The 13,801-nt window shown below is 40.0% G+C and overlaps 1 protein-coding gene across 2 annotated transcripts in view; it reads left to right on the top strand.

The window, feature by feature from the left end:
• LOC137336197 (lysine-specific histone demethylase 2) overlaps window positions 1-13,801 on the top strand; it is a 77,605-nt gene that overhangs the window by 35,034 nt on the left and 28,770 nt on the right. For both annotated transcript variants that reach the window (XM_068001642.1, XM_068001641.1), the window contains 4 exons: window positions 544-728; window positions 5,452-5,628; window positions 8,607-8,681; window positions 13,172-13,306. In XM_068001642.1, the coding sequence (XP_067857743.1) occupies window positions 544-728; window positions 5,452-5,628; window positions 8,607-8,681; window positions 13,172-13,306 (572 nt within the window). The remainder of the gene's footprint in view (window positions 1-543; window positions 729-5,451; window positions 5,629-8,606; window positions 8,682-13,171; window positions 13,307-13,801) is intronic.

Here is a 13,801-nt window from a genome sequence, read left to right as displayed (position 1 = left end):
GAAGATGAGAGGACAAGAGTGAAAGTGCAAAATACACAGAAAGAGACCAGCACAGATGGAGAAAGTGAGGAGGAAGGTCTGAGACAAACTCAAATATAGAGACAACAAAAGCATCTGAGTGAGAGACAAGAGTAAGACAGATAGTCTCCAACACTCTATCAGAGAGATTGTTACACGATTAGAAAGAGACAATTTTTCTCCCAATTTTTTTGTTTCTGAGCAGTGCTATTGAAGATTAATATTAGTATATATTTATGTAATATTGAATGATTTTTGGTCTAATGCTCCCATTATAATTCAGCACATTCACTAAATAATGGTGAACAATGCATGGGAGATCCGCTAATCTGAATTTAAATACGCAGCATTCACGATTTGAATCAAAGAACAATAGTGGCACTAAAACTGCAGAGTTTGCTCCTGTTTGCCTGCTGCCTTTGAAGATTCATAACAGAATAAGGGCAGTATAGGAATTTTTTAATGTTAAAATTTTACATGTACCTTATCAATAAAATGGACTAACTTTGAATTTGTTGTGGTCAGTTGCAGGAATGAGTCCTTACTTCCAACCTTTCTATCAGCCCAATGAGTGTGGAAAGGCCCTCTGTGTGAGGCCAGATGTGATGGAACTGGACGAGTTGTACGAGTTCCCTGAATATTCCCGGGATCCTACAATGTACTTAGCATTGAGAAATCTAATTTTGGCTCTTTGGAACATTAACTGCAAAGTAAGCCTTGTGTGGATAATGTTTTTTTCCCTTCCCCCCACCCTTCCTTTCCCTTTGCTGTGCCCTTTTCCTCACCACCCAAACATTTTTCTCACCGCTTCCCTCATCTCCTGAAGATGACCGCTTGTTCTGAGATACAGTTGCACAGATAGCATTCTTCATGCAGGTGGCCATCCTTTATGCTTGAGACCAAGTTCTGGTAGACTGTTTGAACGTGGGAGAAGTTGCAGCCAAGCCTTATCCTAAGTTCACTTACACTTCCAGCTGGTGGCACTCAGTCAAGTTTACAGCAATCAGAAGTGGCACTTCTGGCCATGGGACTTTTTTTTTCCTCCCCTTCATTCCTAGCCTGATATGCTGAGGGTAATTGTTCTCTGGTTGAGAGCAACTCAGCACTCACCAGGAGTTGAATGTGCAGATGATATTAACAGACAGATAAGTAAGGCATATCAAATAAAATGCTACTAATTGCCTTAATTTAGTATGTTAATTGAATGTACCTTATAGTAATCCCAGTGGAATGCAGCATGCTCTACAATTTCCTAATCAGGCAAGTTTGAAAGTTTAAAAAGTTGAAATTACAACTACAGCCAAATAAATCTGCTCAAAGAATTGTACTATCTGGATTTGTTTTGAACCTGAAAGCAGAAATTGTATATTTCATGATTGTTTATATGATTCTGATTTCCCTTTGTGAACATTTGGCACTTGCTCAGCGTATAAGTGAAGGCATATGTAGTACTTATGTCCTATAATGTAGGGATGGCTCACTTTCCAAAGCTCAACACCCAGAAGGGGAAAATTGTATCAGACAAAAAGCAGCAAGTTTCAGGCCCTTTTATGTTCCAACTCAGTACATTTTAGGTCTTGAGAGTGAAACAGCAAAAGTGGATTCTGTTACTGTTGGGTCTACAGAGTTCAGATCGTTTATGTTAAAGAGTACTTTTGAAGGCACCAGAACCACATGTCTGCAATTAATAGCACTACATTAGGATAAAAGTACCTCAAATTAAAATAGTGACTTCGGTTGGTCATTAATATATTTAAAACACTTGTTTAGCACTCACTGTACCTTAGACTACATAAAGAAAAGTCTGGAGCTCAGCAAGCATATTGGACTTGGCTCACTGTGCAAAAAATATTTTATCTGTTTTCATGGTACTCCTTTGTTACTTTCCATGCTACAGTTCTCAATGTTTTTCCTTTGACTTCCTCTGCACTCCTCCTCTGCACTTTCTGTTCTCCAACCACCCCCCCTCCCAAAAAAAAATAGTTTCATCTGATCCTTTTGGTTGATCTGAAAGTCTCAAAATTACAACTAAGTTGTAATTAACTAAAATGTATTTGAAAATGCTTGCAGTTGAACAAGCCAGTTTGCTCATTGGTCCCCACTTGACGCTATCTTCACTTGACTATCTTTTGTTCCCCTCAACATGGTGCTTCTTGCTTCTCATTTAACATCACCCTGTGTAGTGTGTATGATTGCACTGGGTGTCCAATTAACAGCCACCGACAATTATGTTATTACTGATTTAGTGAATAATGAAGGAGATGAGGTAAGGATCCACACTGTAGTCAGTTTGAGTGGCTCTTTAGATTATCCTATCAATTAGAAAGAAGAGCAAAAAGCAGTTCAACCACAGAAGAGCCTTGAGGTGCCAGTTGGCCACCCCCTTTAATGGTAGGATTTAATATTACATAAGCAAAATACTACAGATGCTGGAAATCTGAAATAAAAATAGAAAATGCTGGAAATACTCAGCATGTTGGGCAGCATTTGTGGAGAGAGAAACAGAGTCAACGTTTCAGGTTAATGACCTTTTGTCAGAACTGGAAGATGTTAGAGATTGAACAGTTTATAAGCACTTACAGAACCAGGGAGATGGGGTGGGGGGAGAGAGAGGAAAGAACAAAGGGGAAGGAGACAAATGGAAATCCCGTCAGAGAGAAGAGCAGAATTTCTTCAAGGTGGGCAATCCTGGAAGAGAAATGGCAGTAAATTAAACACTAAAACATAAGCAAAATACTGCAAATCCCCATTGTTCTTTCCTTTCCCTGCCCCCCCCTACTTTCCCTGGCTCTGTACTTGCTTATAAACTGTTCAATCTCTAACATCTTCCAGGTCTGATGAAAGGTCATTGACCTGGAACGTTGACTCTGTTTCTCTCTCCACAGATGCTGCCTGACCTGCTGAGTGTTTCCAGCATTTTCAGAATTTAATATTAGACTTGTTGTTGCTTAATTATCCCCTATAGAAGGACTCCTCCATGGAGCCCCAAAGTCTATCATTTTAACCCAGCAGTTCTAATATCACAAGATAGTTGCAGATGAAGACGACCATTTGGCTCATCTTAGCTCATACTACAGTTCCTCGATCAAAGCTTGCAACTATTTCTTAAATTACTGCAGAGTTTTGCCTCTACTACCATGTACAGTTCATTCCACATGTTGATCACTCTGTGAACCTGCTAACATCAGTTTTAATTTTGCCCCTTGTTCTGCTGTCATGATTTAATTTAAATAGTGTTCTGCATTTATTTATTTTATAATGTGTACTTTTAATAAAATAATTCTATAAGGTCCCCTCTTAGATACCTCCTTACTCGTCTGGAAAAGTCCAAGTTTCTGGAGCTTTTTCTCACAACTGAAGCTAAGGATCAGTCTCATGGCTCTTCTCTGCACTCTATCCAGGGCTTGAATGTTTGCATTGTGTTTCTGTGAGCGAAGCTGGGCCCAGTACTAGAGCACTGTACAATTTTAGCATGACAGACATTTTATAGTTTTTGATTGCTTTAATGGTAGCTAGGAATTCATTGAGCATTTGAATTTAGGTCTTTTTAATATAAATGAGAAATTGTATGGGTGCCAACATTAATCACTGAGGGAGTACTCCACTCAGTACTCACCTTCCACCTCTCTCACCCCAACATCATTTCCTTAATAGGTGCCCTCTGTTTCCTTCACATCATCTAACTTCTTATCCATTTCTATGTTTTTCCTTGAATTCTTGCCTCTAAGCTTAGGTAACAGTCTTTCATGTGGAATTTTGTATTGTGCTTTTTGGAAATCTGAAAACACAATGTCAGTTGGTTTTCCACAGGCTACTTGGGTTGACTATTATTTACTAGGTTATTGTCGCATTATTTTTACTTGAATAATGTCATAGTTGTATGGGTCTTTTTAAAAAAATATTTTTGGAAATGGTACCACATTAGCATGTTTTGCAATCTAGCAAGACTGTCCAGCTTTCACTGACTCATTCGTGACCATCAGCATCTCACAAATCTTATCCCCTGTTTCTTCTAGTACCCTAGGACAAATGCCATTCATTTGGGGATTTGTTTATTTTGAGCTTCTTTAGAATGGGTATCTCATTGCTGTTAGTTGCAAAAACTTACTTTGATTATGGAGGGTAAGTCATTAGTGTCTTCTCCAGTGAATACTTGGGAAGATGTAAACTCATCACATAGGTTAACTGTCTTGTGTCCATCCTCAGTTTTGGCCCTGTTAGTATCCTTTTAAGGTTTTCAATTCTTCTGTGAGTGCTCTCTTTATTATTGCACTAGAAGGATTTCTTGCTGTTGTTTAGTGTCTACAGATGTGCTTAATTCCAGATTCCTCTCTGCCTCTCTTTTAATCATAGAATAATGTAAGGTACAGCACTAAAGAAGACCATTTGGCTTATTATGCTTCTGCTAGTGCTAGCTCTTCAACTAGAACTATCTATTCTAATTGCATTTTTCTACCCTTTTCCTGTATCCTTTTTATATGCCTGCTTTTCAAATATTTATCCAATTCCTTTTTAAATGATATAGCCACTTATGGCAAAGCATTCCATGTTCTAATTACCCTCTGTGTGAATAAAAGATCATGCTAACCTCCCCCTTCATTCTTCTAGCAATATCCCTGAGCTTATCCTGAATTAGCATGTTTTTGAATGCTCATGTATTCACCCCAGTGACTTCCACCCCACCTTACTCTCTTACAAGCTTTGTAGATTTTGTTTTTATTTTACTTTGGATTTCTTATTGATGCATTAATAAGTCTTTAGTCTGTAGTTGCTGATCTTTACAGTGTATTTATCCTGCATGTTCAGCAGTATGCTTTTAAGATATTCCATTTGACATCCCCCATCACCTGAAGAGTTAAGCCATCACCTACTGCTCACTCTAATTCAGTTTCTTTTAGCTCGTTGCTTGTTCCCTTGAATTGGTCTTTTCAAAATTGAAGAATACTGGTCCTTAGTTGTGTTGAATTTCAGAATATGATTGTGTTGTCACTATCACTCAGCTGCCACAACTACCATTCTCCGTGTGTTATTTGTATCACTTATCATTGTGAAACGATGTGTGAGCTGCCTCTTGTAACTTCCTTGGCACACTGCATCGTGAAACAATCATGTATTACATTTACTAACGTGCACTCTAAACCGCTTGTACATTCTCAGTTTATATTTTGTTGTGAAAAGTCGACAGAGGGTTATTGATGCAAAATTAATTAAGATTTTTAAATGCAGCGATAGTTACTTCATTGGGAAGTAAGGATATTAAGGGATATGGAGAAAGGGCTGAAAATTGGAGTTAAGATAGAGCTGCTAACAAAATAAGGAATGTGCTCAATGGACCAAATGGCTTACTCTTGATCCTGTTATAAATAATCTTACCCAAAATACTATAATTGTACTGCTGAAATGTGTTTTCCTTACCTTATCTTTCATTTGCAGGAGGTTCTCACCCCACAAAAGTGTGCAAACCACATAGTTGTTCGAGGGCTTGTTCGCATTCGCTGTGTGCTGGAAGTGGAGAAGATCTTGTATTTTGTGACAAGAAAGGGCTTGGTCAATACTGGAGTCTTGACTGTCAACCCTGATCATCCCCTCCTGCCCAGTTATTATCATAAGGTTGGATATTATATGTATTCTTTTGGTCATCCTGTTATTTTTAAAACTTAATTCGGGATTGTAGATGGATCCACATTTTTCTTTTTCGTCATGCAAAAACTGTCTAATCTAATGCTTCAAAAATAATTTAAAAACTAAATTTACAGTTTAGTGTCCATTTGGAGAATGGTATACTTTAAAGTAGCGGCTCTTAATGTAAATGAGTATCATTCTGATCTGATGCATTAACTAATTCAACATTTACACTGTACAAATGTTTGCTTGATGACATTATTCAAAAAGTGGAAGTAAAAGTCCAGTGTGTTTTTGGGTTATTTGTGAACTTTCTCTGTGTGCAAGTTGACAGGCCATTCAAATGAAAATTCAAATAGTGAGGCAAATGAAGAATGAATAGTTGAAAGGGATCAGTTTTTGTGTAACAGCTAAATGCCTGCATTATTACTCAATATTTAAAAATTATGAATAGGACATGCCTAGGGATTTTCTTTCATCAAATAAATCTATTAATATATTAAAAGTCTTGTGTCTATGTGCACTTCCTATTAACTTTTTCCAATATAAATTCCTATATCTGCATTTGTAATAGACACTGTCCATGTAAACTTGCCATATTGTAATTACACACTCCCATTAGTGAGGGTGTAATTACAGAATGACAAGTTTATATGGCCAGCATCAATTATAAATATAGACATAGGAATTCATAATAGAAATATTAAAATAAGGACACAATGTATGAATTGAAAATGGGAGCTGAAATGGTTCAATTATTCCCCGCCCTTAACCCTGTTTCACTGAGGACTACACCATGGGAGATCAGCTAGTGTTAAAGAAAAATTAAAAACTCCAGATTTTAGTTCTACCTGTTTGCATGCATACAAAAAAATCTGGTTTAAGAAAATTGAACTTTATTACTGTAATATTTTTCCCTGCCAAATCAAGTAAATTTGTTATGCATCAGAAATATTAAATTAAGCAAGAGAAATTTATTTGTAGAGGTCATTCTCCATTAGGCACTAAATCGCCATTTGATGTGAGGCTGATCACCATTTTCTATTGCCAAACAGCCAGGAGATACTGTAACAGTGTGGTAATTACTGCTTAGTCCTTTCAGTCTCCTGTTTCACCCCCCAATACTAAGACCGTATGCTAATTTGATCCATGTCATTTGATCCATGTCAGAAGAATAAAGGAATGAATGAATCCTATTGCAATGCAAATCAAAGATCACATGGCTTTGAGTCTGGTGCTCAACTGACTGACCTACCTGCCCTGCTATAATGACTCTACTTTCTCCTTTTGTAAAGTTGTACCTGGAAAATTACTTTATATTGCTTCCTGTTTTGTAACTAAACAGTCAAAAAGTAGTATTTCTGAATTGTTTTTACATTTTGTTACTTTTTTAATATCTGGCTATGTGTTGGGTAAATTAAAATTTGCAATAGAACTTTCAGACCTCGAGAAGTGATATGAATGAGCTTCATGGAAATAATTTCTGGTAGACAAAAGTGGCTTCAGTTCTCTCATGCACCCCCCTTCCCTCCGATGGTTTCCACCTACAGTTTTTGGCTTAACTTAGTTGAATGCAAATATATTTAAAGCAACTAAGTTTTCAGTTTACCCACAATGATGATTTACAATTCTTTGATGGATGATGATCTTTTTCAGTCTTTCAGAATATTTTGTTACTGTTTTCCGTGTGGGAATTTACCAGTGCAGGCATGTGTAGTCGCAGTGCAACTGTACTAAAATTAGATGCACTTCTCTGCACTAAAAATGCTTTAGAGGAAGCTGTGAATTAGAAAAGTACTAAGAGCAGTTCCATTGAAATTGAGGGGCAGGAAGAATTTCAAATTGAGATTTTAGTAAATGCCTGTAGCTCTCTGACTCATTTGATTATTTATATCAATTTAAAAAATGGAGCAAACTGATCACATTCAATTTTAGATTGAACAGATATTGAGGGTTGCAGGATAGGAAAAAAATATTTGGGATTTGCTTGTTTTGAGAGGAAAGTTTATACTTGAAAATGACTTCCAAACATGTAGTATGTCATATCGTAAATTACATTAAAAGGCGTCTACAGTTTCCCATATTGTTGAGGTATTCACAGTTTAACTAATCTATTACAAAATGCAAATTTTCTCTTTCAATAGATTCGCAGCAACTCCCATAAGTGTGCCTTGTCCTATGCAATCCATTAACTGTATTTTAATTGCAGGGTTTGTGATTTGAGGATTGACAGTTACTTTCAATAATAGGTTAAATGCAATCTTGTGTAACACTACTACGCTCATTTCAGATTGGTGGATATTAAAGTCTGATTACAATAACCAGTATATTTATTTACAATTATTAAGTATGGGTGTGAAGTGTAGAATATTTGCTAAACATTGGAGGACTATAAAAAAAATGTGGTAAAAGTCTGCTATGGTTTAATTAGCCTTTATAGGAGTCTTCAGTTCACAAAACAATCTCTTCAGTGTTTAAATACAAAGAACCAGAATACTGGCACATGTTCAATCAGTTCAGTTTTCTTGCAACACTTTTGGTATCAACATAATGGCCTCGATATTAACCCCTCCACCACGCGCCCCCCCCTCCACCGTTGATGGGTGGGAGGAGGTTGGGTGGGGGTTAAACCCTAAAAAGTGGGGAATGTGTCCCCAACCTGCTGCGTATGTGCCTGCTGCTGTTTTTATGGCGGTGTGTCGCGAGCTATGCATTTGTCCCATGTGCTTTTTCAAAATTTATCTAAACTGTAAATTATAGCAGTATTTAAATTTTGTCGATACTAAAATATTCTGTATCAATTTTCTTACCTTGTATCAGGTTTGTGATTCAGCAGTTGACTTAAATAATAGTGAAAATGTAACAACCTAATTTCCCTGACTGAAGTTTTATCTATTAGGTATTTGTATGAAATAATTTGATAGTTGATTATCAATTAAAATGCATTATATTTTTCTTTTCTGCAGAAAAATGTTATTGTTATTGGTGCAGGTGTAGCAGGCTTAGCAGCTGCACGACAGCTGCAGAATTTTGGAATTAAGGTATGTCAGCTCTTTAGAAAACTTCCAATTAGACTTTGGTCATGAAAACTCCATTTTATTTTACTAATTGACATAATCAAATTTAGGAAACATGCCTACTTGTGCTAAACTTTGGATTAACTAGATCAAGTTTTGTGTCAAGGAAAATATATATTGGAAATTATATGATTGGTTGCCTTAATAGTCTGGCTTGAGCTTGTGCAAACACATTTAGTGAGGCTGAGGTCTGGTAATATTGTGTCCCTAAGCACTGAACATCACCAAGAGAAACTTTAGTGAAGTCCCATTAAACTCCAATAACTATCCTGTTTTAGTGTTTATGGACACTGGAACTGATCTATAATTTGAAAATATTTCCTTACATTTTACTTTGCCAATTTTCCTGTTTTCTTTCCACCTTTCATCAAGGTACTGACTCTAGCTGGGATGCAGTTCCATGGGTGCTGGCAATCCCCTGGCATCTTGCCACAAGTGCCCATTCTTCGGCAGGCGAGTTGACTGTGGAGAGCATCACAGCTGAGACATTCCTGTCCTTATTCACTTACTATATGCTTACTTTTCAGCATTAATAACTGTTTTACAATCAACGTCTGTTTATTTTCTTCCTGTTCACTTATCTCTTCACAGAATTTTGAAAAACACCTTTGAAAGTAGACTTGCGAAGCTGAATTTTTTTCACAGATATTAAGAACAGCAAACAATTTGATAGTTTGAAGGAACACATTATGGGTGTGGGAAGAGTGGTTTTAGTATAAAGTGCTCAAGTGTGTTTAATTTGCCAAAATGTACAAGGTAGAACTCCAGCTTTAGAGTGCCTCTAAATTCTTGCCATTTTACTTAATTGTCAGCGAAGAGTTACACACGTGGTCTGTTGAGTTAGGGAACAGCATTTTATTTCTAGTTCTGGCTGCTGTTCCCAAGCATCTGGTCCTTTTATTGAAGTTCAGTATCATCAGTACTCGCTAGTTATTTGCTAATGGACAGCAGTTTGCATAAGGTGAGTAGCTCTGGCAGTAGTCAAGGCCCCATATGTTGAGGCGTGTGATGGGAATTGAAAGACTGCTTTCTCCAGCTAATTAGGAAAAATCATAGATTTGGCATATTAATTAAATGTGTTGAAGGAAGGGAAGTATCTTGAACTAAAAGCATTCCCTTCTATGCCATCAACAGATACCATATAATGTGGTGGTTGGTGTCACATGGGAAAAGGATTGTTGGATAGAGATCATGAGCAGAAACCCTGACTGATTTTCTCCTCCTTAACTAAGAACTGCTGAGGCTAATTGTAGTTTTCCTCCCAACTTAACCAGATATAAATACCCATCAGCACACATTTTGAGAGGCAGCAAGAGGAGCCATAATGTTAATAAATGGTTATAAAGCTGTTCATTATTGGTATGGAGAAGTGTAGCTGATATGGCATTTTTGGCTGCACTATATTTTTGTGTAAAACGCACACTTGCAACAGTTGTTGTTGGATAAAAACCATGAGTAGGAACCCTGGCCAATTTCCCTCTCCATAACCCAGGAGCACCATGGCCAATTGGGGGGTAATCCTGAGATCACTACCTTTGAAGTCCTGCTTTTTAATTTATCTCCTAACTCCTTAAATTCACCTTGCAGGACCTCAACCCTTTTTTTACCTATGTCATTGGTACCAATATGGACCACGACTACTGGCTGTTCACCCTCCCCCTCCAGAATGCCCTGCAGCCGCTCCGTGACATCCTTGACCCTAGCACCAGGGAGGCAACATACCATCCTGGAGTCACGTTTGCGGCCGCAGAAACGCCTATCTGTTCCCCTTACAATTGAATCCCCTATCACTATAGCTCTGCCACTCTTCTTCCTCCCCTCCTGTGCAGCAGAGCCACCCGTGGTGCCCCGAACTTGGCTCTTGCTGCTTTCCCCTGATAAGCCATCTCCCCCAACAGTATCCAAAGCAGAATATCTGTTTGAGAGGGAGATGGCCCCAGGGGACTCCTGCTCTACTGCCTGGCGGTCACCCATTTCCTTTCTGCCTGCGTAATCTTTACCTGCGGTGTGACCACCTCACTGAACGTGGTATCCACGATAGTCTCAGCATCGCGGATGCTCCACAGTGAATCCACCCGCAGCTCCAGCTTGGCCTCCATCACCCTCCTCCTAACAACAAAATTCACCAACTTGCACACTGACCCCGGTGTCCAGACACATGTACCTGCGTTGCGGACCCCCTCAGATGTACATCTTCCGGATGAGGGCCGCCGTAGCTGCAGTCATGACCTCCTCGGAGGGCGAACAGCATCACCACCCTCGCCGGCCACGCCGTCCACCTCTGACACGTGGAGCTCCACAACACAGTGCTGTGACACATCCACCTGCATAGCAGGAGGGAGGGCAACCGCAGAGAGAGATGCGTCGGAGAGGGCACTACCCTCGCCACGGTCCACAGACCGAGGCTCAGCTTCCTGGACCTCTCTGAGCAGCAGTGCACACGGAGGCTCAGAGTCACTCGACATGTAGTCGTGGACATCTGCAGCCTCCTTCATGCTGAGCTGCTCCCGGCTGGCCCGAGCACCATCTTCTTACCTGTCGCTGTCAAAGTCACCACTGCCCTCAAGAACTTCTCCGCATCCTTCCAGGGTGCCACCAGGGACATCGCCGACGTCTCTCAGTCGTCTGCACAAAAGAGCCCTGCAAATACACCTACACCCACTCTGCAGTGACACAATGGGTGGCATCAGGTGTGGGTCTTCATTGTGATCCTCAGGAAAGGGCATTATTGCACAAACCAGACAAGATTCGCAAAGACGTGACCGTAGTGGTGCCAATATAATATGTAATGTGAGTTGGTCAGAAATTAAATATAAGTAAAAACCATGACAAACCCTCAAACACCCTTGTGCATCTCCTTCATGCTCACGACACGTTTACCTTACGCTTCCTACTGCACATATGTGATGCATGCCCTGTGGCTGCAGCACAGGTAGTGGCAGGTTGAGTGAGGCTGACTGTGAAAGAGATGCATGAGATGGTGAGTATGAGATAGAGCCATGAGATTGTATGAGGATTGGGTTGAGTGGTAGTGGCGGGATGAGTACTGGCGAGGTGAGTAAGTGCAGGTAAGATGAGGATGAGCTTTGAGTAGGTGTGAGGGGTGATGTGACAGAGTAGTGTTGGCAGTGCAGAAGGAGATGTGGGGTGGGGGCGGCGATGTGGCAGACGTAGTGTAGGGGAATGAGTAAGTGTACTCACTTTGGCTGACCTACTTAGGTCATTGCAACGCCTCCTGCGCTGTATGCAAGTGTGCGATATGTTGGTGGTGCAGGTGACCTTCTCTGCCACTTCAAGCCAGGCCTTCTTGGTGGCAGAGGCGGGCCGCTTCCTCCTGCCCGCCGGGGGGAAGATTTCTGTCCTCCCCCTCCTCCTCGCCCCATCCAATGATACCTGGAGTGAGGCATCATTAAACCTGGGAGCAGCCTTCCCCCTGGGCTGCTCCATGCTGTAATTTTTCCAATTTCTTGCAGCATCAGTCAGTGGAGGACTGCCCCTTTAAATAGAGCTCCTCCAGCTGACAGACCTTACTGCGCATGCGCAGTCCGTCCGCCGCGCAGCTTAGCAGCGGGGAACCCGGAAGAACAGGTAAGTGGATCCAATCAGCCTGCGATTGCACGCGGGGCAGACTGATTTCACCGGGCGCGTTACCCACGCGCCCAATTGATCCACCGCTGCCATGGTAATATCGGGCCCTTGGTCTTTGTGGCTCAACTACTCGCTGCTTTATTTAACTGAGTCATTGGGGAGCACTTTTGTTCTCCTGGTGAGAATAACATACTCCCACATCTCTTGTGGAAAGATGTGTATCTCATTTTAAAAAAAACACTTCACATAGTGGCTGGGCAGCTATCTTTGCTGTGTTTCTGAGGCTGGACATTGAAACATAATATTTCTTAGCTTAATCTTGGCTCTTGGCACCCAATTTGCTCATTGCTTTCAACTTTCTATTTCAACACCTAGCCTTGGAAATGTTGCAAAGATGTCAGCCTTGATTAGGAGGCCAGTCACTTTGTGGTGAGTTTTTTTTAAAAGCAATCTCATTTACAATTTTAATTTTTATTAGACCTCTAGGGGGAGGTTGTTTTACTTAAGAATTTGGGATTATTACCTTTAACGATTGTCTTGGTAAAGGTGCTTTTGTATCTCCCGAAGTATTGTTTGGTGACTAGGTGTTAAACTCTGTACCAGACTGCCCAGCATATGATAAATTTTCTTTTGCTTGAGCTGGCCATCTAGTTTTCAGTTGATTACTTGCTTGGTCTACAGTTTTTCGTTATTATTGTGCTGTTCAGTTGCTTGGCCAACTTGCAATAAACTGGGAATAAGAGTTAAAATGGGTCATGAATACTGTACTACAAATGACCACTATTATTTGCAATGACAAATGTGTCTGCAGGTGATCAATCTGAAGAGAAATGTATTTTCTGATTTTTGCTGCATTTTCACTTTAGGTGATGGTGCTGGAAGCCAGAGACCGGATTGGTGGACGTGTGTGGGATGACCACTCTCTTGGTGTGACTGTGGGAAAAGGAGCACAGATTGTTAATGGCTGCATTAACAACCCTATAGCACTAATGTGTGAGCAAGTGGGTTTCTATATTATAGCAGAAATATTAAGATTATAGTATTCATCTGATTTGTTTGAATAATCGTTTCATAGATTGCATTGCTTTTATGTGACTTAGCAATGGTTTGTTGTAATTGTATAAAAATTGTTAATTTTATTTCCTTTTACTGGCATCCTTTGCCTATCGTTGTGGTTGTCTATAATTAGTTGGTAATTCTTGCTTCCGGTATTGTGTATTTTTAAACATTGTTTTGTTTACAGGCAGCCCTTACAATTTTTGTTTGAGTAGTTTACGCTAACTTCCACCTCCTCTTTCACCCCCCCCCCCCAACCCCCCTCAACCAAAAAAAAAGTCAATACAGTTTTACTGGTTCAGGAACTTTTACTGGAGACTTTTGATGGCAAAAGGAGAGAAGTTCAGTTTTCATTCTTAACATCTCTTTACTCCATTTAACACTATATCTGGTGAGACTCCCATCAGATTGTTGTGGTATGTTGAAGAAGTTCTTAAGGC

The sequence above is a fragment of the Heptranchias perlo genome, chromosome 2 (genome assembly GCF_035084215.1).
Source record: "Heptranchias perlo isolate sHepPer1 chromosome 2, sHepPer1.hap1, whole genome shotgun sequence".
In the NCBI taxonomy this organism is placed as follows: domain Eukaryota; kingdom Metazoa; phylum Chordata; class Chondrichthyes; order Hexanchiformes; family Hexanchidae; genus Heptranchias; species Heptranchias perlo.
This window is presented reverse-complemented; position numbering and strand designations above follow the sequence as displayed.